Below are 25527 nucleotides of genomic sequence, written 5' to 3'. Positions count from 1 at the left end.
GAAAAGCATGCAGGTAATCTGTATTACACAGATTAGGTCAGATGATGATTAAAAACTCAAAATACAGTGGTTTAAATGTGGTGGTTCTCTTTTACATAAAAATCTAGATATGGAAGGTCCAGAATTGGTGATTGTGATGGCTTCATGATCATCAGAGGTCTGGGCTCCTATCTTTTGCTCTGCTGTGTGTGGTCTCCATCCTTAAGGTTATTCCATGATCCTAGGGGGTTACTGCAGCACCAGGTCCATATTCTAACTGTCAGGAAGGAGGAAGAGGGGGAAAGGGCATGTTCTATTCCTTTTAGGGCAGTTTACAGGAGTTCTACACACAGTTTATAACACATCCTATCAGGCTGCTAAGAAGATGGGAAATGTGGTCTTCATTCTGAATGATCGGATGTCCAGCCAATGTCCAATTGGGAGTTCTGTTAGGAAGAAGAGAGGTATTGGGAGATAAGTAGCAGTTTCTGCTGCATGAACCCAGCTGCATTCAGTTCAAATTCATGACCATAAAACTCAACATGAGCACTCAGCGTGGCCCTGAAATCCGAGCCTACTCTATTTCCTTAGTAAATTGACTTTCTTACTCTCTCTCCTTAAATCTTTACTCACCTATTGAAGCCCTAGTCTCAGCTGATGTCTTTGTCTCCTATTTCATGGAGAAAAGCGATACAATCAGATGAAACCTCATTGTCTCATCTTTATTTCCGCTAGCTCACTCAGATCCCTACCCATACGTGCTGTTCACTCACACATGGGACTGTACAGGAAACATCTTCATGTTCTTTTACACTCTCCCTTATGTTTTCTTTTCCATCCCTTTTCATCCTTTCAAGAGATTTGCATTTATATCCTTTCTTGCATCTTAAACTTAAGATGGCCAAAATAGAATGAATTCTTCATTGTAGTTTTCTTCTTTTCAAATGTTCCCCATCTGTATTAAGCAGTATTTGCTCAAGCCAAAAATACAGGACTCATTGTAGATACTCACTTTCCTGTGCTCTAGCAGCAACTTACGGAATATATCTTGAACCTGCCTCTTTCTGTCTCCAAACTATCATTTCTTGGCTGGGAGATTTTAGAAGTCTTCTCATGATTTTCTGTTGTATTTTATTTTTAAATATTTTATTTATTTGACAGAGATCACAACCAGGCAGAGAGGCAGGCAGAGAGAGAGAGAGGAGGAAGCAGGCTCCCCGCTGAGCAGAGAGCCTGATGTGGAGCTCGGTCCCAGGATTCCGGGATCATGATCTGAGCAGAAGGCAGAGGCTTTAACCCACTGAGCCACCCAGGCACCCTTTCTGTTGTTTTTAAAGATGAATTATTTTATTGAAGCATATCATAAAGGTAGAAAATTGTCCATATTACACTACTTGATGAATGATCACAAAGTGACCCTACCCCTATAACTACCACCTGGATCAAGAAATAGAATATTTCTTCATGTTCCTACTAGTTACTCTTCTTCCCTATGTCCTAATTTCTTCTTCTTCCTCTTTTTTTTTTTTTTTTTTGAGAGCGTGCTAGAGAAGTGTGGGAGGGACAGGGAGAGAGAGAATCTCAAGCAGGCTCAGTGTTCCACATGGAGCCCAGTGTGGGGCTCCATCCCACAACCCTGAGATCATGACCTGAGCCAAAAATCAAGAGTTAGACGCTCAACCAGCTAAGCCACCTAGCTGCTCCTACATCCTAATCTCTAATGCCTTTGCTGGTTTTGCCTATTTTGGTTATAAAATTGAATCATATGACATCTATTTTTGGTTTTTGTCTCTTTTCCTCAGTCTTATGTTGAGTAGTTCATCTGATTATATTTATCCATGTTATATGAATATACTACAGTTTGTTTATGGCTTATACTATTGGTTGTTTCCATTTTGGAGCTATTGTGATGGGATTGCTAAGACTATTCCTGTACATGTGTTTTAGTGCACATACGTGTTCTTTTCTGTTGGGTAAACGGCTTAGACTTGCTGTCTCATAAAGTATATGTAACAGAACTAGACAAAGTAGTTGTTCCATATTGCTCTCCCACCAGCAGTATGTGAGAATTCCAAAGGCTTCATACTTCCCACTTCCATTCTTGCCCTCTAGTCTGTCTGTGCCACAATAGTGGTCTTTCTAAATCAGGTCACTGACTCCTCTGCTTCAGCCCTCCAGTGGATTCTCATTGAAGCCAGCATGAAATGCACGGTGTCTTAGGCCTTATATGATTTGTCCCAGTGGCCTTTCCAACTTCATGTCCCCTCTACTCTTCTACACCCTCTTGTCCAGCCTTGGTGGCCTCCTTTTTGCCCCTCAGTCCTAGTTCTAGTGTCAGGGACTTTGCAGATGTTGTGTTGCTTGGGAGGCTCTTGATTTTTATGTGACTGCCATCTTTTAACCTTCGTTTTGTCTCTGAAATGTCACCTCCATGAGCTGCCTTCTCTTTAGGGAAGCTAAAGTAGGTTCCCTTTATCGTATCAGCACATTTGATCTTCGTAACCGTTTTCAGTGCCTGAAGTCATTTTTGTTTACATATTTTTGCCTGTCTTCTCCTGAAAGCTCCTTTGGGGTCACATGCTTTCAGCTCTCAATTAGAGAAAAGAGAGCTTTTCTTACCACATTTTGGCCATAAATATCCTAAGGAAGGATTTGACTGGTATGCCTAGATCACAGCTTACCCCTGGGGTTAGGAGGGCAGGGTCTGTAATGGGCAGCTCACACCAGAAAGTTATGACTGGTGCTGCAGAAGAGCTGTCTCTCAAGAGAAAGGGGGGAAGTGGTAGTTTGGGACTGAACTATTTTAGACTTCTTAAATTATACGTATTACCATTGTATCAGATGTCTCTTCTTTCCAGGAGTGGGGGCACATGGGAACCAAGCAGTCTCTGCTGGCTTGTCACCACTTCCATTAGACTCCTCTTGGTGGCCTCTCCTCTGGACGCTCCGCATTCAGTGCAGTCCTGGTTACCTCACTTTCTTCTGGTTTTCTTTCAGATCACGTCCACCAGCTCTCAGACGCTTAAAGGACATGTTCTCTGCAGGACCACCCTGAAGGACTCCTCAGCATATTGCTGACCTGAGCGGATGGCCTTAGGGTTGACATGGGCTGTCCTTGCCGACAGGAATGGAGATTTGACTGGTCACTCATGAAAGCGATAACAAGGCTCTGGAGACAAACTGCAAGTGGTGAAGCAACTGTATGTCCGATGGGAAATGTGTCTCTTTGCTCTGCTATGTGAACAGCTTTTACAGGCATTAAATTTACGGAAAGTAAATTGGTCCCTTTGTTTCTGTACTTTTACTTCATTTTTGCCTTGGTTAGTGTTTTTGGGCTTTCCCCTACAGTCTGTGTTAAGTGTTTCCCAACCCTATTTTTGCTGTGTACACTGCTAACTTGTCTTATTTTCAGCTCTGGACCCTATGAGTTAGACTAAAGGAGGGGAAGGTGGAGAGAACCATTTGCATGGGAAAACCTGTCCTACACTTTCTGATATTTTGGTTTATTGACTTTGACTTAGCTGCCTGTCTCCTTTCTTTATTCTCACATTTTACCTGAGGATTTCCCTCATGGTCCTCTTTTTTTAGCCTGTCAGGTTATTCATTGCCCTTAGGTCTGACAGCACTTGGAGGTTTTTTTCCCCCCCCTGATTTAATTAATTAATTAATTAATTAATTAATTTTTGTTTTTTATTTTATGTTTTTATTTTAATTCCGGTTAGTAAACTGTTATTATAGTAGTATATGACTAATATATTAGTTTAAGGTGTACATTATAGTGACTCAGTTCATCAATACTTCCATACATCACCCTGTGCTCATCACAACAAGTACACTCCCTAATACCCATCACCTGTTTCAGGCTCCCCCCCCTCCCCCCGCCAACTCCTCCCTGCTGGTAACCAGAAGTTCTCTGTAGTGAAGAGTCTGTTTCTTGAGATGCCGCTCTCATTTTTACCCCTTTATTTGTTTTGTTTCTTCAATTCCACATAGGACTGAAATCATATGGGATTTGTTTTTCTCTGATGGGCTTATTTCACTTAGCTTAGCATTATACTTTCTAGCCCCATCCATGTCGTTGCAGATGGCAAGATTTCTTTCTTTTTTTAGGGCTGAGTAATACTCCATTGTATATACACACCACATCTTTATCCATTTCTCAGTTGATGGATACTTGGGCTACTTCCGGAACTTGGCTACTGAAAATAATGCTGCTATAAACGTAGGTATGCATGTATCCATTTGAATTAGTGTTCTTCTAATCACACCTACTAGTGTGATTAACTTTTGAGGAAGCTTCATCCTGTTCTTTTTTTTTTTTTAAGACTTTATTTATTTGACAGAGATCACAAGTAGGCAGAGAGGCAGAGAAAGGAGGAAGCAGAGAGCCCGATGCGGGGCTCGAGCCCAGGACCCTGGGATCATAACCTGAGCCGAAGGCAGAGGCTTTAATCCACTGAGCCACCCAGGCGCCCCTTCATCCTGTTCTTCACAGTGGCTGCCCCAGTTTGCATTCCCACTAACTGTGCACAAGGATTCCTTTTTCTCCACATCTTTGCCAACACCTGTTGTTTCTTGTGCTACTGATTTTAGCCATTCTGACAGGTGTGAGGTGATACTTTATTGTGGTTTTAATTTGTATTTTCCTGGTTGTAAGTGATAAAGAACATCTCTTCGTGTGTCTGTTGGCCATCTGTATGCCTTCTTTGGAGAAATGTCTGTCATGTCTTCTGCCCATTTTTCATTCGATTATTTTTTTTTTGGGTGTTGGGTTTTTTTGTTTTTTGTTTTTATTTTTAGTTTTTATTTATTTTTTTAAAAGATTTTAAAGATTTATTTATTTGACAGACGGAGATCACAAGTAGGCAGAGAAGCAGGCAGAGAGAGAGGAGAAAGCAGACTCCCTGCCGAACAGAGAGCCAGACTCGGGGCTGGATCCCAGGACCCTGGGATCACGACCCGAGCTGAAGGCAGAGGCCTCAACCCACTGAGCCACCCAGGCGACCCTTGTTTTTATTTTTAAAAAAGATTTTATTTCTTTATTTGACAGAGCACACGCAGGAGTAGTGATAGGCAAAAGGAGAGGGAGAAGGGAGCTGAGCAGGGAGCCTGAAGCAGGGCTTGATCCCAGGACCCTGGGATCATGACCTGAGCCAAAAGCAGACACTTAACCGACTGAGCCACCCAAGTGTCCCATGAATGTTGAGTTTTATGAGTTCTTTACATATTTGGTTATTAACACTTTATCAGATGTCATTTCCAAATATCTTCTCCATAGGTTGCCTTTTAGTTTTGTTGATTGTTTCCCTCACTGTAGAAGCTTTTTATTTTTTATTTATTTATTTTTAAAAGATATTTATTTATTTATTTATTTGAGAGAGAGACAGTGAGAGAGAACACAAGCGAGGAGAAGGTCAGAGAGAGAAGCAGACTCCCCGTGGAGTTGGGAGCCCCATGCGGGACTCGATCCCGGGACTCCGGGATCATGACCTGAGCCGAAGGCAGTCGTCCAACCAACTGATGTTGATTGATTTGTGAATATGGAACCATCCTGGCAAGCTAGGAATAAATCTTACTTAATCGTGGTGAATGATTTTTTTAATGTATTGTTGAATTCAGTTTGCTCGTATTTTGTTGAGAATTCTCACATCTGTGTTCATTAAGGATATTGGTCTGCAGCTCTCTTTTTTAATGATGCCTTTATCTGTTTTTGGTATCAGGATACTAATGCTGGCCTCATGGGATGAATTTGGAAGTTTTCCTTCCTTTTCTTTTTTTGGGGAATAGTTTGAGAATAGGTATTAACTCTTACTTTTATTTATTTATTAGAGAGAGAGAAAGTGAGCAAGTGAAAGAGAGAGAAGGAGCAGGAAGAGAGGGAGAAGCAAACTCCCTGCCGATGTGGGCCTCGATCCCGGGACTCCAGGATCATGATCTGAGCTAGTCACTTAACTGGTTGAGTCACTCAGGCGTCCCTTAACTCTTCTTTAAATGTTTGGTAGGATTCACCTGTGAAGCCGTCTGGTCCTGAGCTTTTGTTTGTTGGGAGTTTTTTGATTACTGATTTACTTAGCACTTCGACTTTTTGAGATGTCATTACCTCCTAGTAGGCTCTGAGAAGTCCCTCTTGGACCATTCACTACCAACATTATGTCATTCTGTGGGTATAATGAAAAAAAATCTAAAAGATGATAACATAGAAATATTTGGAATCAGAGTAACTTCAGTAATTATTCTTGTGTGCCTTGGTTTTCTCATGTGACATAAGGATAATAAAATGCTTATCTCATATGAAGTTCAGTGAGATTATAACTTGTGAAGAGTGTAGCACTATGAAATAGTAAGTACTCAGCAGATGGGGGCAATCATGGAAAGATTTTGCTTCTAAGACTGTGTATATTAGGGTATGCTGAAGTCTTTATTGTGTGTCTGGTCATGATCTCCTTTAGACATTTCTACTGACCTGATGGCAGCCTTTGGGAACTCTTCCTCAGATGCTGGTTTGGCCTGGGAAGATTGGTTTCTGCTCCCAATGTCCATCTGCTGAGGAAAATATTTGTTATGGCTCTTCACCTCAGTTCTTTATTCAAAAGCTATTTTTAAAATTTTGTTTGTTTGTTTGTTTGTTTGTTTTTAAAATTTTAAAATTTGAAATTTGAAGTATGAAGAAGTAAAACATACATATGGTAAATAACTAAAACAATACAATAGGTGTCTATAATTGGTCAGTTTCCCTACTATCACTTTCTCCTAATTTAGTACCTTTTTATGAAGGCCAGAACTTTCAGAAGGTGGAGGAGGGACAGTAAAGTATGTTCCAAACTGAGGCGGCCTACCTCTGAGCAGGGAGCCTGATGCGGGGCTCGATCCCAGGACCCTGAGATCATGACCTGAGCCAAAGGCAGACATTTAACTGGCTGAGCCACCCAGGTGCCCCTAAGATTTTATTTATTTATTTATTTATTTTTTAAGATTTTATTTATTTGTTAGAGAGAGAGAGTAAGCACAGGCAGAGAGAGTGGCAGGCTAGAGGCAGAGGGAGAAGCAGGCTCAAGGAGCCCGACTCGATCCCGGGACCCTGGGATCATGACCTGAGCCAAAGGCAGCTGCTTAACCAACTGAGCCACCCAGGCGTCCCTGAGATTTTATTTTTAAGTAATCTCTACACCCAGTGGGGGGCTTGAACTCATTACTGCAAGGTCAAGAGCTGCATGCTCCACTGACTGAGCCAACCACGCACCTTTCCCTGGTAATTTTTTTGCTTTAAAATCTACATTGTCGGGCGCCTGGGTGGCTCAGTGGGTTAAGCCGCTGCCTTTGGCTCAGGTCATGATCCCAGGGTCCTGGGATCGAGTCCCGCATCGGGCTTTCTGCTCAGCAGGGAGCCTGCTTCCCCCCCTCTCTCTCTGCCTGCCTCTCTGCCTGCTTGTGATCTCTCTCTCTGTCAAATAAATAAATAAAAATATTAAAAATAAAAAAATAAAAAAATAAAATCTACATTGTCTAGTATTACTATAGCCACTTTGGCTGAATTCTCCCTTTTTCCCTTTATATTGAAATGTAATTCAAATCCCAGTAATTTCACCATTTTAAAGTACGTGATTATTGGGAATTGTTTGTCATCTGAAATACTGTCTCTCCTAGAGAATGTTCTATGTGTACTTGAGAAGAATATGTATTTTCTTGTTGGTGGTAGATTCTGTATGTTTGCTATGTCTAGTTGGTTTGTAGTGTTTTTCAAACGTTCCACTTTCTTTTTTATCTTTTGTGTAATTATTCTTTCCACTGTTGAAAGTAGGATGTTGTGCTCTCTGTTCGTTACTATTGAATTATATATTTCTGCGTTCAGTTCTGTAGAGTTTGCTATATAACTTCTGGGCTTATTGCACATACATTTATAACTGTTATATCATGTCGATAAATTGCCTTTTTGTTATTATATAATGTCCTTTGTCTCTTGTGACAGTTTTTGTTTTAAATTTATTTTCTGGGGGCGCCTGGGTTCCTCAGTCAGTTAAGCGGCTACCTTTAGCTCAGGTCATGATATCGGGATCATGGGATCGAGCCCTGTGTTGGGCTCTGCACTCAGCAAGGGGTCTGCTTCTCCCTCTCCCTCTGCCTGTCCTCCCCTGCCCCATTCTCTCTCACAAATGAATAAATAAAATCTTTTGTAAAAAATAAAGTTTACTTTTATTTTCTGTAATACTAGTGTAGTTTCCTTAATTGTGTTTTGGTTACCATTTGGATGAAATATCTTTTTCCATTCCTTTACTTTCAGCTTATTTATGTCTTTGGTTCTTTTTAATTTTTTTTAAGATTTTATTTATTTATTTGACAGAGATTACAAGTAGGCAGAGAGGCAGGCAGAGAGAGGGGGAAGCAGGCTCCCTGCTGAGTAGAGAGCCCGATGTGGGGCTTGATCCCAGGAACCTGAGATCATGACCTGAGCTGAAGGCAGAGGCCCGACCCACTGAGCCACCCAGGCGCCCCATGTCTTTGGTTCTAAAAGTGAATTTCTCCTCTTGATTGTGCCCATTTCTCAGATTTTCCTTGTTTTTGATGACCTTGACAGTTTTTTATTTTTTCAAGATTTTATTTGTCAGAGCACAAGCAGGGGGAGTTGCCGGCAGAGCAAGTAGAGGGAGAAGCAGGCAGGGCTCAATCCCAGGAGCCTGGGATCATGACCTGAACTGAAGGCAGCAGAAGGCAGACACTTAACACTGAGCCACCCAGGCATCCCGACCTTGACAGTTTTGAGGAGAACTGGTCAGATACTTTCTAGAGTGCCCCTCAATTGGATTTTGTCACTTGTTTTTCTCATGATCAGACTGCAGTTATGTGTTTAGGGGAGGAAGACCACAGAAATAAAGTACCATTCTCATCACATCATAAGGGTACATATGTAATACTATTTATCACTATTCATATTACCCTTGATTACCTGGCTTGAGGTAGTGTTTGTCAGTTTTCTTGATTGTAAAGTTGCTTTCGCCCCCTTTCCATACTGTGCTCCTGGGAGAAAGGTCACTGTGCTGCTGAGACTTAGCAGTGGGAAGTTATGCTCCATGTCCATGAAGGTGAAGTAGCTATGTAAATCAGGCTTTTTCTGCACAGGGGCTGTGTCTGTTCTCCCCTCACTTACCTGCTGAATAATTTGTTTATATCAGTATAGACTGCTGGATATTTATTTTATACTTGGGTTATAATCCAGTACCACTCTGTTTATTCTGTTGGTCCTGTTGTTTTCAGCTTTTGCAGCCCTTTCACTTGGTTCTTTAACTTTGACATACTTCCATCATTGTGGTTTCCTTGAGTACTTTCTTACTTTCAGCAATTAAAAAGATGCTTCAGGGTCATCTTTTATATATTTTCTCTAGTCCTAGAATTAGCCATTTCTCCAAGGGGTCCTGATTACTTTTGTAGAGAATGATATTAAAAACCAACATCTGGGTGGTTTGTTGTTACTGTGGGTTAGAAGGCTTTTGTTTTTTCTTTTTTAAGATTTTATTTACTTTAGAGAGAGGGAGCGAGTGAGCAGGGAGAGGAATAGAGGAAGAGGGTGAGGGCAGACTTTCTGCTGAGCAGGGAGCTGCTGTGGTGCTCGATCCCACAACCCTGAGATCACGCCCTGAGATCATGACCTGAGCTGAAACCAAGAGTTGGACACTCAACCGACTGAATCACCCAGGTGCCCTGGAAGGTGTTTTTTTTTTTTTTTTTTTTTAAAGATTTTATTTATTTGACAGAGATCACAAGTAGGCAGAGAGGCAGGTAGAGAGAGAGAGGAGGAAGCAGGCTCCCCGCGGAGCAGAGAGCCTGACATGGGGCTCCATCCCAGGACCGTGGGATCATGACCTGAGCCGAAGGCAGAGGCTTTAACCTACTGAGCCACCCAGGCGCCCCGAAGGTTTTTGCTTCAATTTTTAATTTTTTATTGCCTTCTCAGTTCTCCTAGAGCTGAGCCTGCTGATTTTTAAAGTTCTAGTTGTTAAGCTCCTCTGATGGTAAGAACTCGTGAAATTCAGCCCTTCTGCTTTTCAAAGCCAAATGTAACGGGGGTTTGTCTTCCCAGTCTTCCTGTGTGGGTTCCCTATGCCTGAGATGCCTGGTTTGAGGGTCTGTTTTTCTCCCCTCGCAGCACTCGGTACCTGCAGCCTTGCTCCCTCCCAAGGATAACCCTGCGGTTCCATTTAGCTCCCCACCATTTCTCTTTCCTTCTTGCCCTCCTCAGTGTGGCCTCTTCTCTACATTTCCCTGTGGAGAGTCTTTTCTGCCAGTCTTCAGGTAATTTTCTGGCTTATTTACACTGATGGGTGCTATCTAGTTGTATCTGTGGGATGAGGTGAGGGCAGAGTCCTCCTACTCTGCCATCTTCCCTGGAAGTCTCTTGTTTAGTCCCTGTTTAGAAGTCTCTGTTTGTTTAGAAGTCTCTGTTTCAAATGGAGGCGAGGCATTTAGTATATTCACAATTTTGTGCAACCACCACCTCTATCTAGTTCTGAAATATTTCTGTCCTTCCAGAAGAAAACTCCATACCCATTAAGCAGTTAGGCTCCTTAGCTATTCCCTGCCTTCCTGGTAATTACCATTTTGCATTCTGTTTCTATGGATTTACCTGTTTTAAATATTTCATATATCTTGAGTCCTACAATATATGATGTTTTGTGCTTGGCTTTGTTCACTGAGCATAATCTTTTCAAGGTTGATCGCCTTGTAGCAATGTATCAATACCTCATTCCTTTTTATGGCTGAAGAGTATTTCTTCGTGTGTGCATGCATCTGCGTGTGTGCATGTATGTGTACATACCACATGTGTTCATCCATCCATTTATAGATGAACATTTGAACATCTTAAATGTTAACTTGTTCAGATGTTTTAGCTGTTGTGAACAGTTCTGCTACAAATAATCATGTACAGTGTTTGTTTGAATGCCTGTTTTCAGTTCTTGTGGGCATATACCTAGGAGTGGAATTACTGGGTCATGTGTAAATTTTGTGTTTCAACCTTCTGAGGGACAGCCAATCTGTTTTCCACAGAGACTGGACCATTTTCACCTTCCCACTAGCAATGCATGAGGGTTCCAATTTCTCCATATGCTCACAGTGATGGAAAGGTTTTTAAGTAGGAGCATGTGTTTTATTGAGAGCACTCTGGCTGCCAGGTAGAGACTAGATGGTAGGTGGGAAGGGCAGAAGCAGGGGGACCAGTTGCCCTGGTAAGTGATGATGATGACTTGGACTGGCATGGTGAGAGAGAAGCAAACAGATGGGCGAGGTGTTCTTGAGGTGGAATCAAAAGGACTTGGTCTGTTGGTGAAGAAAGGAATCAAGAATGATTCTACGTCTGGCTAGGGAACCTGAGTGAATTGTATTGCCATTTACTGAGCTGGAATTGACTATGGGAGGTATAGCCTGGGGAGAAATTAAGACCTAAGTTTGGACAAGAGGCTGAAGGTAATAGTGTGATTTGGCCTTTATTTTATAGGGTGCTGCCCCTTGCTGTGAGGCAGGCCCAGTATCTGGCTCTTCTTCCCCTTCCTGGTAGGGGAAGAATTCAGAACAATCTGAATTCTTCTTTTTTTTTTTAAGATTTTATTTATTTATTTGACAGAGAGAAACCACAAGTAGACGGAGAGGCAGACAGAGAGAGAGAGGGAAGCAGGCTCCCTGCTGAGCAGAGAGCCCCATGCGGGACTCGATCCCAGGACCCTGAGATCATGACCCGAGCTGAAGGCAGTGGCTTAACCCACTGAGCCACCCAGGCGCCCCGACAATCTGAATTCTTTTGGTTCCAGAACAGACATTGGGCACAAGGCATAGAGTCTTTGCCTGATGTAGAGATCATAGTTGTGTTTCTCAGTATCCCTGTTGCATACTTTTCTGGGGCTCTTTGTATATATTGGTCTCCTGACTGCTTGGCTTAGCTTTCCTCCTCTGGCCACTTGGCATGTTCTGTAATTCCTAAGCTGGAACCCAGATTATTTGGTAGCCTATTCATCGAATTGCCAGGCTCTCCTGTGCTCTTTTCCAACCAGCTTTTAGCATTTGGACTCTGCCCCTCATTGTTTAGGAGGAGGTTGGATTCTATCCCCTGTGTGATTTTCATGTTGGCCTAAGGGGCAAAAAAGAAAGCACTTGGAGGGCACCTGGGTGGCTCAGTGGGTTAAGCCTCTGCCTTTGGCTCAGGTCATGATCTCAGGGTGCTGGGATCGAGCCCCGCATCGGGCTCTCTGCTCAGCTGGGAACCTGCTTCCCCCTGCTTCTCTCTTTGCCTGCCTGTCTGACTTCTTGTGATCTCTGTCAAATAAATAAATAAAATCTTGGGAAAAAAAAAAAAAAAGAAAGCACTTGGAATTGGAGAGGAAAGGAAAGAGGGGTAGAAAAGTCTTTTTTTTTTTTTTTTTTTAAGATTTTATTTATTTGTTTGACAGAGAGAGCGCACTAATAGGGGGAGCGGCAGGCAGCAGGAGTAAGGGAGAAACAGGCTCCTTGCTGAGTGGGGAGTCTGATGTGGCTCAAACCCAAGACCCTGGTATCCTGACATATGCTAAAGGTAGAAGCTTAACAGCTGAGCCACCCAGGTGCCCTGAAAAGTCTTAATCATTGTCAAGATTGTCCCGCAGTGCACAAGATAAATTAACCCTGGGTTTGTTGCCTCATCATTCATACTATTAATTTTTATGTCCCTAATAAATAGTGCTTTTACTAGTCATAAACACAAGATGAAATTCCTGTTTCTATGAATTGAAGACAAAGGAGTCCTTTTTTTTTTTTTTTTGCATGAAAACAGGTTAATTATTAAAGAAGTGATTACAGAATGCCAAAAATTGCTGGATTCTTGCTTTTGTTGCACTTGTTAATTCAAGATAATGTTGGTGAGATTCCGAAAAATAGTTGGCATGTTCAGAACACTATTCTACTTGGCTTTTTAATGATAAGGATGTCCTTGGCTCAATATTTCTTAGAGAAGTTTTAGAATGCTTTCATTCTGGAAAATTCTCTGGCATCAGGTATGCTGGGTTTAGTTTGCTGCCTGAAGATCGTTCTGTGAGGAGATGAAAGACAACTAATTATACTCAAATACATAAGCTGACTATAGGCATGGACTGAGCTAGCCAGTGCAGTCTATCCCCCCGCCCACAGTGCTTGCTTCAAGGAAGGAACAAGTCAGGTTAATGGGAGTCCCCGAGGTTATTTCTGGGTGATTGTTGTTTGAACTATTCCAGAAAGATATGGAGAGTGAAGCTCTCAGTAGGTAGAGACCTCCATGTACAGCCAAAGTACACCCCACCTAGAAACAGTAGAGCCAAGAGATGGATTCTGGTATCATTATTTAGGCCCTGATTCAGGCCACTGCTGAAGCTAGTCTCATCCCTGGATGTTCATTGCCTATAATTTTATTGTTGTTGCATAAGCCAGTTCTGGTTAGGCTATCATTTGTAGCTGGAACACAGTTGATGTTCATCTGATCCCATCCCTTGACTCAAGGCTGACTTCGGGAGGCTAACTGATATGTCGAAGGCCACTCAGAGCCATGGAGTACAGGTGCAGGTAAGAGCAGGAGGCAGAAAACCAACACTGAGGTAAATGCTGATTTACTCTGCTCTGTACTCTGGTAGTTGATTTGGCCACAGATCCAGGGAAATTTGGGAGTTAAGTAAAAACATGAATATACAACTTCTGAGATTTGAGCCAAAATGAAAGAAGTTATTTTCCCATTTGGGTTACATACTTGATAAGCATGTTTATCAAGAATGGAACATCTAAGGGTGATGGAGAGGCTGAACTTATTTGCTCTCTCGGATATCTTCTCTTGTTCCACCCTCATCATTTACTGTTTTCCTGGTGACAAATTTAAATAAAAATCCCATTCGTTTACCTGTTTCTTAGGAAGCAGGTTCTCTTTGAAATTTTCTCTGGTTTTAAGGTTAGATAGATAGGAAGAAGGAGGAAAATGAGAGTCGGGGAGGCAAAGAGTGAAAGGCTCTAGTATACAGAAGGTAATAGTGTGGATGAGTCAGGGATATGTGGTAGGAGTCTTTCCAAAGAAGGGACTGAGGCATAGTCAGAAAAGTATGAGAGTCCTCATGGGGATGGATAGATTATTTGCCTGCATATAACCAAGAGTGTCTGAGTTTTAGGACCTGTGACTAAAGGGACAGTAGGCAATGAATCCACCTAGGAAAGAGTGGGGTGTTTGGTTGGAGCTGATAAGGCAGCCTGGAACAGACTGAGGCTGAGGCCCACTGGCCCCATTCGTATTCCTGTGAAGGTTGAAGTACAGAGTAGGCCTTAGTGCAAAAGGGAAATACTTATATTTCTCTCTTACCGATTTAAGTACTTCAACCTTGGCTTTGGTTAGAGGATTTGAGGTTATTCCTGGTGGCACATTCCACATACTTGTCATTTCTAAAATAAAGAAGAATTTTATGATATGAGTTGAAAAAAAACAATGATCTCGTTGGGTTATTTTAGCCACAATCAACTGGCAGGATCTCTGGTCAGTGTACAGCTCTAGGAGAACTTGTTCCCATGCCCATTCAATGGACAGGTTTTAGACATAGACTCTCTTAATCTTCTGTGTGTGTATGGGTAGGTTTGCAAGGATCAGAAATGACCCTAGAAATAACTGGAAACCTGGTGGGTATTCTGTGTACAGAGAATCAGTATTTAGAGACATGTAAGCATGTCTGCCTTCACTAACTTAAGAAGACTAAAAGACCCTACTATTTTGGTGTTATTTGCAATATTTTGAACCCCTCTAGAGTTCATCACAAGTATGAACAGGTGGTATTCTGTACCATCATCTCTGGATGGTTGTGAAGTTCATGATCTCAGTCTCAAGTGTCTCAGACTCCAGCATCTCTGTGACTAGGTGATCCAGGTCCATGTTTCCTCTAAGTGGTATGATGATGTTGGTCCTGAAGACCCCCTAGTGGGCAAGATTTCATTAGGACCTATAGAAGAGGCATTTAGATTTAATTTTCATGTTCTGGCATCTCAAGATTCTGAAGTCCCTATCTGAAAACAAGAAGTGATTTTCAATCTGGATGGTGATTGATAGATACTGTGCTCAGTGCCATAGAACATTCTGTAGCGTGGTTTCACAGGCTTGTCCCTTATGACTCTTCTAAGTGTTTACATTACTAATTCCACATACCGTTAACGGCAGATAAAAATTTCTTCAGAACCACGGGCATTACATCTTGTACCTCATCCTCCTGGAAGAGATGGGAAGAGCATTTTTTCAGTGTATCTTGGGTGCCTCTGACATGTGGGTTCAGTAGAAGTCTATTACTGAACAAGACTAGGTGGAGAGGTGGAACTCGGTCAATCCCTTGGGCCTCTTCTGCCTTAGGGGTTTTGCTAAGCCTTTCAGTAGGTTTTGATGCCTTAGGTGGCTCTTTGAACAAATGTTTATTGGGTTCCTATTATGTTCCAAACAGTGCTGTAGTCATAGCGGTGCAGCATATTCTCAAGACAGATACTGAATTCAGTATTGGAAAGGCCTGGTTGTTGCTGAGCCTGCCTCCTCTGTATCCCCTCCTAGGATCTCCAAGATTTGCTTCTCTCTGCTGACATTCTACTTAACTTTTCCCTCTTCAAAAGGCCTATGATGCCGAGATGCCTACTTTTGATGCATCCTGTTTCCTCTGCCTGGTACCCACTTTGGGTACCAAAGTAGTAAACCGCTCCTCCTTCAAGGCTAAGTTCAGACATCATCTCAGGGAACTCACTGTCTGCCTCCTAGTTGGTGGTCTTTACTCTGTCATCTTCATGTTAAATCGACAACTTTCTGCATAAATATTGTGCCTTCTGTCAGGTGGATAGTTATACAAAGTTAGAGACCATGCCTTCCACAGTCCTTCTCCTGCGCAGAGCCTGGCATGTCTACACAGCTGCCCAGCAGTAAAGATGAGATGAAGGATCACTGGGCTTGCGACACTCCCAGAGTCTGTCTCTCAACTGACTCTTCTTTATCTCAGGGCTGACACAAGAACAGCACCTGTAGTCACCCATAGCCATAAGGTTGTTCACTTCTGGGTGCCCAGTCTATATGCCTCTAGTGTATGGCTACTAGACTCTTCAAGATTTACCTGATTCATTAATGATTTTAATTTGTCTCTGTCTTACCACTTAAACTTGAGAGTCACTCTCAGAGTCAGGGATCTCATCATTGTTGTATCCTAGAGCTGGGCACATAGTGGTGCTCACTAAACATTTGTTGAATAATGGCATGAACATGTGTAAGACCAAGTATCTTAAAGAGGGGTGTGGTTGGGGAACCTCCTGTGAATTTCCTGGAGCCCACTTGCTGGGCCCTACCCTCACTTTCCCCATTTCCCCACTTCCCAGGCTCTCATCTGGTGATCCATGTGCTCATTCCATAGAACATGGGTTGAGAACCACTGATGGGAAGGGTGAGACCGTGGGAGGCTGGGTATATTTTTGAGCAGCGCCCATGAGCCCATGCAAGATTAGAATTTAGATTACCTTTTCATCCTTCCAATGGACCCTAGAACTTCCTTGTATATCAGAATTACCCAGGACACTAAAAAAGCGTGGATTTAGGACTTCCTGGGGTCACTGACTGAATGTGGGACTCCAATAATGGGCTTTAGGAACTAGTTTTAAGAACTCTCCGGAGAGGGCTTAGGTTTGGAACCTATAGTGCTATTCCACATTGCATGTGTGATCTAGTCTGTGTGACCTTTTCCTTCCAGAGTCCCTGTGTCACTGAGCATCTGGTCCTAAAGTAATTTCTCACATATAGATATTTTGGAAATTGAGTCCACTTACATCCTCAGGGGGTGTCACCGAGTGTTCAGAGCTGTCAGGAAACAGTACAAGGAAAAATTATTTTCACATAAAAAATATTAACCAATTCTAGAGTTTAGGTATTAAGTCACTTCTCAAAGCCACTTATAAGATGTCAGATCCAGAGGAGAAATGAATTTTAAGGTGAGTAAAGCTCCATTTTGATTTTCCTATAATTATGCATGTGATTTCAGTTGTGTTCATTTTTTTTAAGTTTTTTTTTTTTTTAAGATTTTATTTATTTATTTGACAGACAGAGACCACAAGTAGGCAGAGAGGCAGGCAGAGAGAGGGGGAAGCAGGTTCCCTGCTGAGCAGAGAGCCCGATGTAGGGCTCGATCCCAGGACCCTGGGATCACAACCTGAGCCGAAGGTAGAGGCTTTAACCCATTGAGCCACCCAGGCGCCCTCAGTTGTGTTCTTGATAATTTGTTTCTATGCTGACAAATGACAGGATTTTGTAGTTACAGACAGTACCTCTTAACCTTGATGTCTGGTATCAGTTTGTCTTTCAAAATCTTGCAGTCATGGGAGAGGATCAAGGTCTGCATTCATATAAAACAAACGTGAGTTAAAAATAATATCTTGACCTGGCCAATCCGCAAACATATCCCATTGTGATATGACCAGCAAGATCATAGGGAAGGACCAGAGCGGAAACTATCTGGTCTCAGGAGACAACCTATTTATCTCTTCTGCCCTGGTGGCTGAGCCCACCAGCCTCCCTTGTCTTAGGGACACCCACGCACTTGGGCCTGCAGGGATTTGATGCTGGCTCCCCTTACTATCCAGACCATTCTTCTTTCCATGTAACCTTCGTTCCTGTTAGTTCCTCCTCAGCTCAATCCTGATTCATTACTCAGTACTTACTGTTTTCCCAGTAGCAAAACTCTCACCATCCTTTTCCACAGTGACCCAGTAGGTGGCTTGGATTTGGTTGCCTGACTGGAAGGAGTAGACTATTTTGGAGATGCTTGCAGCCAGGTTATTCATCTGTTGTAAAGAAGTCATCATTTAAAATATGGAGAGGAAGAAGGACTGCAGAATGTTGCCTAGTGAGATACTTGGGCATCACTCAGTTCATTTACTCAATATTTATTGGCCCTCTAGTACGAGTCGCTCACCTAGTGGGTCTAATTCCAGATATTTTCCTATAGGTCATTTCCTTTCTCAGAAGGACAGGAGGGCATTTAACATGTAAAATTTTGCTTTTCTGTTACCCTTCAAGCAACTTAAAAAAACCATTTCTTTCTGTGCTCTTGTGACAGACCGCTCTGTACTTGATCATGTTGGGACACTGTTAAGGAAACCACGTACATTGCTGAAACTGAGCCCGGCCCATAGAAAGTACTCAGTGATGATCATATCCTTGTATTACTGCCTCTTTTCTCACTTTCGGGGCCAGAAGCAAATGACTACCTCCCATGTGGATAAACCCACTCCCTAGTTCATACTGTGGCTGTGGGTCAATGACTTCTCTCGCTTTGGTTCTCTGTATAATGGGGATAAGAACCCCAACCTCCTAGTACTATTGTGAGAATGCGAGGACATTCATTATGTAAAGAAGGCACCTGGCTTTGTCCTTGGCAAAAAGCAGGCACTCAGAAAACCTTTGTTCTCCATGTCCCTGCTCTCTGCTCTCTGTCAGTGTTAACAAAGACCCATTTAGGGACGCCTGGGTGGCTCAGTTGGTTAAGAGGCTGCCTTCGGCTCAGGTCATGATCCCAGCATCCTGGGATCTAGTCCCACATCGGGCTCCTTGCTTGGCGGGGAGCCTGCTTCTCCCTCTGCCTCTGCCTGCCACTCTGTCTGCCTGTGCTCGCTCGCTCTCTCTCCCTCTCTCTCTGACAAATAAATAAATAAAATCTTTAAAAAAAAAAAAGATCCATTTACATGATCATTAAGGGAAAATCTGCATCCCACGGCATTTCCTCATATTGATCGCTGGAGGAATGTTCTAGAACCCACTTCCTTTTTACCTTCTCTCAGGGTTTGACAGACTAGGCTTACACAAAGAGGAGAATGGTGCCCAGAGCCATGTAGATGGTGCTTACCTTGACAGAGCTCTGCTTGGCACTTTGAGCAACAATTTCTTTGAGAAACTTAGAAGACAGGGTTAAGGAAATGTTGGCATTTTTAGGATCTGGTGGCAGGGGACCTCCAAGCACAGGGACTATACCACTGTTAAAGAGGGCTTTAGCCTAGAGAAAGAAAGGCAGAAAAATGCGTGTCATTATGTGTGACTAACAGTTCCAGCTGAGATTTCGAGGAGTGACGTGGCCCCCTGTGAGCACTGCAGTGGATGAGAATGAGGACAGCAGGAGACCTATCCAGCCTCCGTGTTAGGGGCCTGTGGGAACTTGTGGGGTTTGTGGAGACTGGAGAGTCGGAACCTCTTATAAAGGAGGAAGCACTGCTCTGATGTAGTCCAACTTGGGCCCCCCAGGCTTTTGATTGTCTAAGAGAAGCCACAGAACCTCACTGTTCAGGTGAATTCCCCTATTTAAGGGTTCTTTAAGTAGCATATATTTCATGAGTTCAGGGATGTCTCTGTTGTAAGCATAAAGAACACTTACACAGTAGGAGATAGAAAGACCTCGAATGGAAATCCTGGAGCTTTTAACTTCGTACTTGAACAAGCCAGTAGCTGCGGGTGAGAGGAAAGAGAGTATATAGAGTGACCCCTGCTACCCCCGGGCTCTTGGTGGCTCCGCCCTCCAGGTGGGGGATCAGTGTGGACAACTCTTGCTTTCTTGCTCCCAGGCAGGAAGCTGGTACCCTACTGGCTTTTCCACATTTCTGGGAGGAGGCTTCAGGGAGGAAGACAACACAAGGGCTTGGCCCTATTCTTGTTGTGCCAAAACCTCAAGTGAGAGGAAAAGGCTTGTTGCCCAGGCCCCAGTTTCATCTACTCTGGGACTTGGGAAATGTTACCAGTTTCCTGCTTGGACTGTGTTGGCAGCCACTGTCCCACTATGTCCTCTCATTCCTGTCTCCCAGATATATTGGGGGACATTGGAGGGAATTTTTGCTTCTCAGCTTCCCTGGCGTGAGGACTGGGAATGCTCCTTGCTCTAACTCTATACACATGTGCACTTCGCAAACCACTTGGGCGGTAGGGTTAACAAAGAGACTTCTAAGGGTTTCTTTGCCCTGCTCTATCCTAGAGAATGAGTCACAGTGATTCAGAGAAGCCTGTAGGTTGCCACATTTTCTGCCACGAGGGTGCTGAGGTTGGAATGCTTGGAGGTACGTGGTATTGTAGCTCACAGCCCCATACTCTCTGCTCTGTCATCTGGTGGGATCCCAGAGGGGCCCTCCATTGACCCATGAGCCTCAGGGAGGTCTGGAATTTGTACTCACAGTTCTTGCATTCGTTGAAATCACTGAACTCAATGTCACACGATTCCGATTCTTGAAACTGTGAAATCACCACCAGTTAGCCTTGCCAAGGAAGTGCAGCAGGCCTGTTCCCCTCAGCCCGGCTCTCTCTCCCTCCTCCCCATCCTCCTTCCCTTCTTCCAGTCCTATTTCTTGGACTTCTCTTTGACAGAACTCATCCTCTCCTTCTCCCGGTCAGAGGCATTATCCTGTCCTGCTGCTGGGTCTTTGGGGCCAGAAGGACTGACTGATTATCTCCTTCTTGAGTCTCTCCCAGCATCAGGCTACATCCAAGGAAAGGGCTCCTCCTGTCTTTCTCCCAGTGACCTAGCCCTCTGAGGTGGTGCTCTCCTCTTTCTTAGGACTTACATTTTCTTCCACAGCGACTGTCAACAATTGAGAAATGATGTTGTCCAGAGGCAGAGGCACAGGGACGGCCCCTGACAAAGTACCTGTGAGCCTGGGAAAGATGTGGAGAACCATGTGACTCTTGCATTTCTAGATTTTGCCCAGACATTGGGAAAAAACGCATCTATGGATGAAACAGCTGCATGATGTCCTGCTTCCTAATTTGTACAAGCACCTGAATCCTTTTGTCTACAGTTTCAGTCATTAAGGAAGATGCAGCGATACCTGGGAAGACTGCCAATGCCTGACATCGGACCCAGCAATCCCATGCAGAGGGATTTATTCTTCAGATACCCATTGATAGTGAACAGACTTGCCTGGGACCTTACTAGTTGGAGTTGGATATAAAAGCTAATAACTGAAAAATACAACGCTTCTTTAATAAAGGACTGTTAAATTGCGTGCCCTTCATAATGGAATGCTAGGCCGTAAAAAATGAAGAAGCTATATATAGATGCAACAGATTCCAAGCTCTTTTTTTTAAAGTGAAACAATCCAGAGTCCAGAAAGGTGTATAAAATATCTGCCCCTTTTAGTGTGTGTACACATACACACAGCTACACATATATAATATTGCTGAAAGCCAGCAGAAGAGACTAGATTCATTGGTTCTTTCCAAGAAGGATAATTAGCCAGTTGGCATCAATGGGAGGGAGGAAGACTTTTCACATGGCTTTTCGTATCTTTTGAATTTTGATCTAAGTAGATGTATTGCTTATGCAAAAGAACAAAATACAAAGAGTATGCCTAGCATAGTATAGGCAGAGTGAGAGAAGACGGTTTTCAAACAGTGGGCTGTTCCCAAACAGAGACCCCTCTCTGAGCCTCCATTTACAGATCATTCAAACCATTGGATTGGCCAAATTTATCTCTAAGGGTGGCATTAGTGAGGACATTCTGGCACACACTGTTCTAGAAAATGAGAAAAATGGTCTTACGTACGTATCCACTATCTGAAGAGACACTTTGGTGACCTTGATGTCCTTGTCCTGGACTTGCAGGTTGACACACTGGGTGTTGTTCGTGGAAAGACCAATTTTCAGGGTTACTTCCCCATGTACTTGAAATCCCAGTATGCTGACTACAGGTCCCGCTAGGCTGTGGAGAGTAAGATGCAGGTCAAACCAGACCTGGCTCCAGGATGTCCCTCAGGCCATCCAATAGGCATTTGGGGAGTCAGCCTCGTGTGTTTGTCTAGATTAATTGAGAGAGGGAAAGTTTGGTGCTTTCCAGTGAGGATGCCTCAAGGTTGGCCTTCCTCCTCTACACAGGATTCAGAACTTGGCTCATGGGAGGTTGTTGGAACACAACCCAGATCCTCGCCAACGTGACTGGGGTCCTGTCGAATCCTGTGAGAAAACTCCAGGAGGTGGAGGGCAAGAGTCTTCCTGGGTCAATGCCCGGAATAAACATGGGAGGATCTCTGGAGTGTTTTCACATCCTTCTTTAAGATAGATCTGATAAGTGTGGAGAATCCTTAACTTGCTCCTGTCATTTAAAGCTAAGAGATATTCTCATTTAAAGCTAAGAGATAATCATTGTTTTTCACTTGTCTCACTTGATTGCCTGCTTGTAAATCACATCTTACATGTAGCCCGTGCCTTGCACAGAAATCTATATCCTGTTTGTAATCGGATCTTGTGGAAGGTATAAAAGAAGTGATCATAAGAAATAAAGACGTCTACTGATCATCAGTCGGTAGTCCCCCCATCACATGGGCTGGATCACCAGGATCCCCACCTCGCAAAGGTGACAGGAGGCATTCAGTAAACACTGAGAAAGTCACTCTTCTCACCAGCCTTCAAGAGGTCTTTCTTTTGTTGGTGGCCCCAGGCCTGCTTGTAGCAAGATGCACATTACAGGCTACACTTCTGTGCCCAGCATCCCCAGCTGTCTATTGCGTAGGTGACAGCATAAGAAAAACCCACCATTTACCAGAGCCAGGTCTCATTAACGCCGGATGTTCTGGAGAAGACAAATGGTTCTCCTGATACTGCTAACTGTACTAGTTACAAATGTGGGTTCTGGAGACACAATGCCTAGGTTCAAACTCTGTCAGCTGCGTGACTTTGAGCAAGGTTTGTAACTGATTTTGGTAGTCTAAACTGGTTCCCTAGTCCAGAAACAGGACTGCTTTTCTGACGAGGTCGTCAGAAGAGTTCAGGGAGTTCAGAGTGCCAGCCAGTGCCTGGCTGGAGCTTACTCAGTTTTTAGTGCTGTGTGTGTTAGTCCAAGAAGCTTTCTCCCGAGTGTGGATTACCTTTCCCTCTCATGTCTTCTTGTGTGCCTTGGGCTTGCACTGTTAACCTGTTTCTCCCTACATGCTGATGCTCAATGAGGCCAGGGACCGCCAGTAGTGCTCCTTATGTGCCCAGCACGACATCTGGTAGGGAGCTGTGTATTCAGTACCCACTAGGTGGATGAGTGCTCTCCGTCCCCCATTACTGCCTCAGACTGTGGTGTTTGTGGAGTGCGCTGATTCTCCTCGGAGATTCCAGATTATTTGGAGTCGTAATACCAGTGTACATGTCATTCTCTGAGATTTCTCTCTTCATTGCCCATGTGTAAAATTGTGCAGATTTCACATGGAAATCTGGATTTCTGGCTGTGCTTACACTATTTGAGGATGGGGCTCCATGGGGTCATTCTCCTGCTTTGGTCCTTTGGGGCAGAGGAGAGAGACAGCTGTGCCTGGTGTCCAATTTATCCCATCCTCAAGCATCCTACCTTATTCTATGTTGTCTCTGCCTGACCCTTGGACCCTGGATCTTAAGTCTCTAGTCTGTGCTGTCCCAGTCGACTGCTTTGAAAACATACTCACCCTTTTCCACCTATGATGGCAGTAGTTGTGGCTTGGACAAGGATCCCACCACCTGTCATGGCTGATGTCATGTTTTCCACAGTCACGGCTTGAACATTTAATCTGCAAAGTGACAATATCATGGGTCAGTCCTGGCTCCAGAAATCAGCCTGGGCAGCGGGAGAAATACCCTCGAAGCAGCCAGTTAACAACTTACCAACCCATCCATCTCTGGGACTCCCTAGCCCTCTTCCCCACGCTGCTCTTTAAGCTCAAGAAATCATGAACATATTTCCCAATGAAAGGGCACCCTTTCAGCATAGAACTAGAATGTTGCTTCATGAAAATGTGGTTGTCCCTTTCCATGAGGTTGCAGGAGGTTGAACTTCAGTGTCCCCAAACAGCAGCTTTCTTCTTGTGCCAGACCTTAGGATTAAGGAATCACTTACCCTAACAAGAGGTCTTCTATGTTAATATTTCCCAGCATGCCTGTGACTGCATCTCCAATGCCTGCTGGCAGTGCGCTGTTCAGCATGTCCTGGGTGGATTCTGTGAGCTTGCCGGCTTGTTCGCCCACATCATTCAGGGGCAGGGGGAGATTTGCAACACCAAGGGTGTCGACGAGTCCTTTTGCAGGATTCTTCTCTGCACCAGTGGGTAGTAGGCTGCCCAGATCCCCTGCGATACTGAGGGTGTCAGTGACTTTTGAGAGTGATGGCAGTGGGAGCTGTGAGGTCAGGCCACCACTTCCTTTGCCCAGGATGCCACCAAGAGCATCACCTCCAGGTAAGTTGAGGGCTGAAGTGACGTCTAATATAGACAGTAGGTCGGAGTTGGTCACCGTGGATAGCACTTTTCCAATTGTACCAGACAGAAGTACCTTCTCACACATCAGCTTCTTCTGGATCTTTGGGGGCAGGGTGGTGTTCATATCTGAAAACAGGTCAAGAGACATGATCCTGCTGTTGGCTGTGCAACTGATTCAGCCAGAGGAAACTTCCCAGCTGGAAAACCAGCACCTCTGAATTGTGAGGCCCATAGGTCCTGTATGTCATGCCTTCTGGATATATCCATCCCTGCCCCTGCCCCCTACAGGACAGCCTGCCGTTGCAGAGATAACCTGTCTTCTGTCAAGAGTTAACATTTATTAGCACCTACCTGAGGCCAACCTGGTGTTGAGTATGTTACTCTAAAGCAGGCTGGGCATGGCATGGAAGGACTTAGTTTAGCTTTCGAGCCCAATAGCCCTGGTTTTATAAGATCTAGACTCTGTTCCTATAAGTCTAAATGGCCCAAGGCAGGGTCTTCTCTTTCCTGGGCCCCAGTCTCTGCACCTGTCCAGGAATGCATGACAGAGCCTGCAGCATGGGTCACTGGGGACAGGAGTAAGGAGTTAGGCCGATTTTAAGTGCAGAATAGGGTTGAGGTGGCTAGTGCAGAGGTGGTGGTGCCGATAGATCTGGACTCTTCTGTCTCCATCTGTGTGATTCTGTGCAAGTCTCTTCTCCAGGCCTCCTTTACCCCTCGTGGGTCATTGGGAGGTCTTACCACCTTTGACAAGCTGCCCACACTAAGAGGACACCTGCATCAGTGCTGATCCTTCTGCAGCATTGTTATCATTAGGGTGGAGGTAAGCAGGGCAGGGGGATGTGGACTCCCAGAAGACGGTGGGGAAGGAGAGAGGGTCAAGAGCCAGCTTGGAGAGCCGGGAAGTCATGGGGGTCCTACCCTATCACACTGTTCTCAGTGGCCTGAGGAAGAAACTCAGAAGGGGAGCTGTTGCATCCGGGTGGTGGTCAACCTTACCTACCTCAGCAAACAAGTTAATTGGATCGAAGGAAAACAGAGTAGCAGGAAGAAGTTCACAGGTACCAGCCCTGTTGAGCTGATGAGCCTTGGCTTTTGGGAGCCTTGCTGCTGCCTCCCATGCGTGGGGCTCCACACTCTGCAGAGCCCTTGCCTGGGGAGGGTGATGTGGATGTGCAGAGAATTTCCCACGAACACCACAAGACCCGCACAAGGGTGTTCAGGTCAGCGTTGTTCGGAGTAGCGGAGAATTACACAAAATGGAAATTGAATAGATGCACATTATCGAAGATTCATCTAGAATACCATGGTGAAAGTCAATGGAAAGTCTTGCT

At 44.1% G+C, this 25527-nt stretch overlaps 2 protein-coding genes across 3 annotated transcripts in view; one reads left to right on the top strand and one right to left on the bottom strand.

The window, feature by feature from the left end:
• Window positions 1-3257, top strand: part of CDK5RAP1 (CDK5 regulatory subunit associated protein 1) — a 37902-nt gene extending 34645 nt beyond the window's left edge. For both annotated transcript variants that reach the window (XM_045084081.1, XM_045084082.1), the window contains one exon: window positions 2977-3257. In XM_045084081.1, coding sequence (XP_044940016.1) covers window positions 2977-3057 — 81 coding nt within the window. In that variant the 3' untranslated portion in view covers window positions 3058-3257. The remainder of the gene's footprint in view (window positions 1-2976) is intronic.
• Window positions 3258-12775: 9518 nt separating this feature from the next.
• Window positions 12776-24317, bottom strand: LOC101682547 (vomeromodulin). The gene is made up of 12 exons (XM_045084216.1): window positions 23836-24317; window positions 23408-23509; window positions 21525-21684; window positions 20161-20218; window positions 19374-19444; window positions 18852-18998; window positions 17668-17790; window positions 17275-17342; window positions 16780-16810; window positions 15140-15200; window positions 14309-14388; window positions 12776-13024 (listed from the first exon to the last, which is right to left on the bottom strand). The coding sequence occupies exons 1-12, from the start codon at window positions 24315-24317 to the stop codon at window positions 13001-13003; spliced, it is 1407 nt and encodes a 468-aa protein (XP_044940151.1). The 3' UTR covers window positions 12776-13000.
• Window positions 24318-25527: the final 1210 nt, after the last annotated feature.

The sequence above is a fragment of the Mustela putorius genome, unplaced genomic scaffold (genome assembly GCF_011764305.1).
Source record: "Mustela putorius furo isolate JIRA1106 unplaced genomic scaffold, ASM1176430v1.1 tig00000743_pilon_pilon_pilon, whole genome shotgun sequence".
Taxonomy (NCBI): Eukaryota; Metazoa; Chordata; class Mammalia; order Carnivora; family Mustelidae; genus Mustela; species Mustela putorius.
The sequence above is the reverse complement of the archived record's forward strand: the minus strand, read 5'-3'. Positions and strand labels throughout refer to the sequence as shown.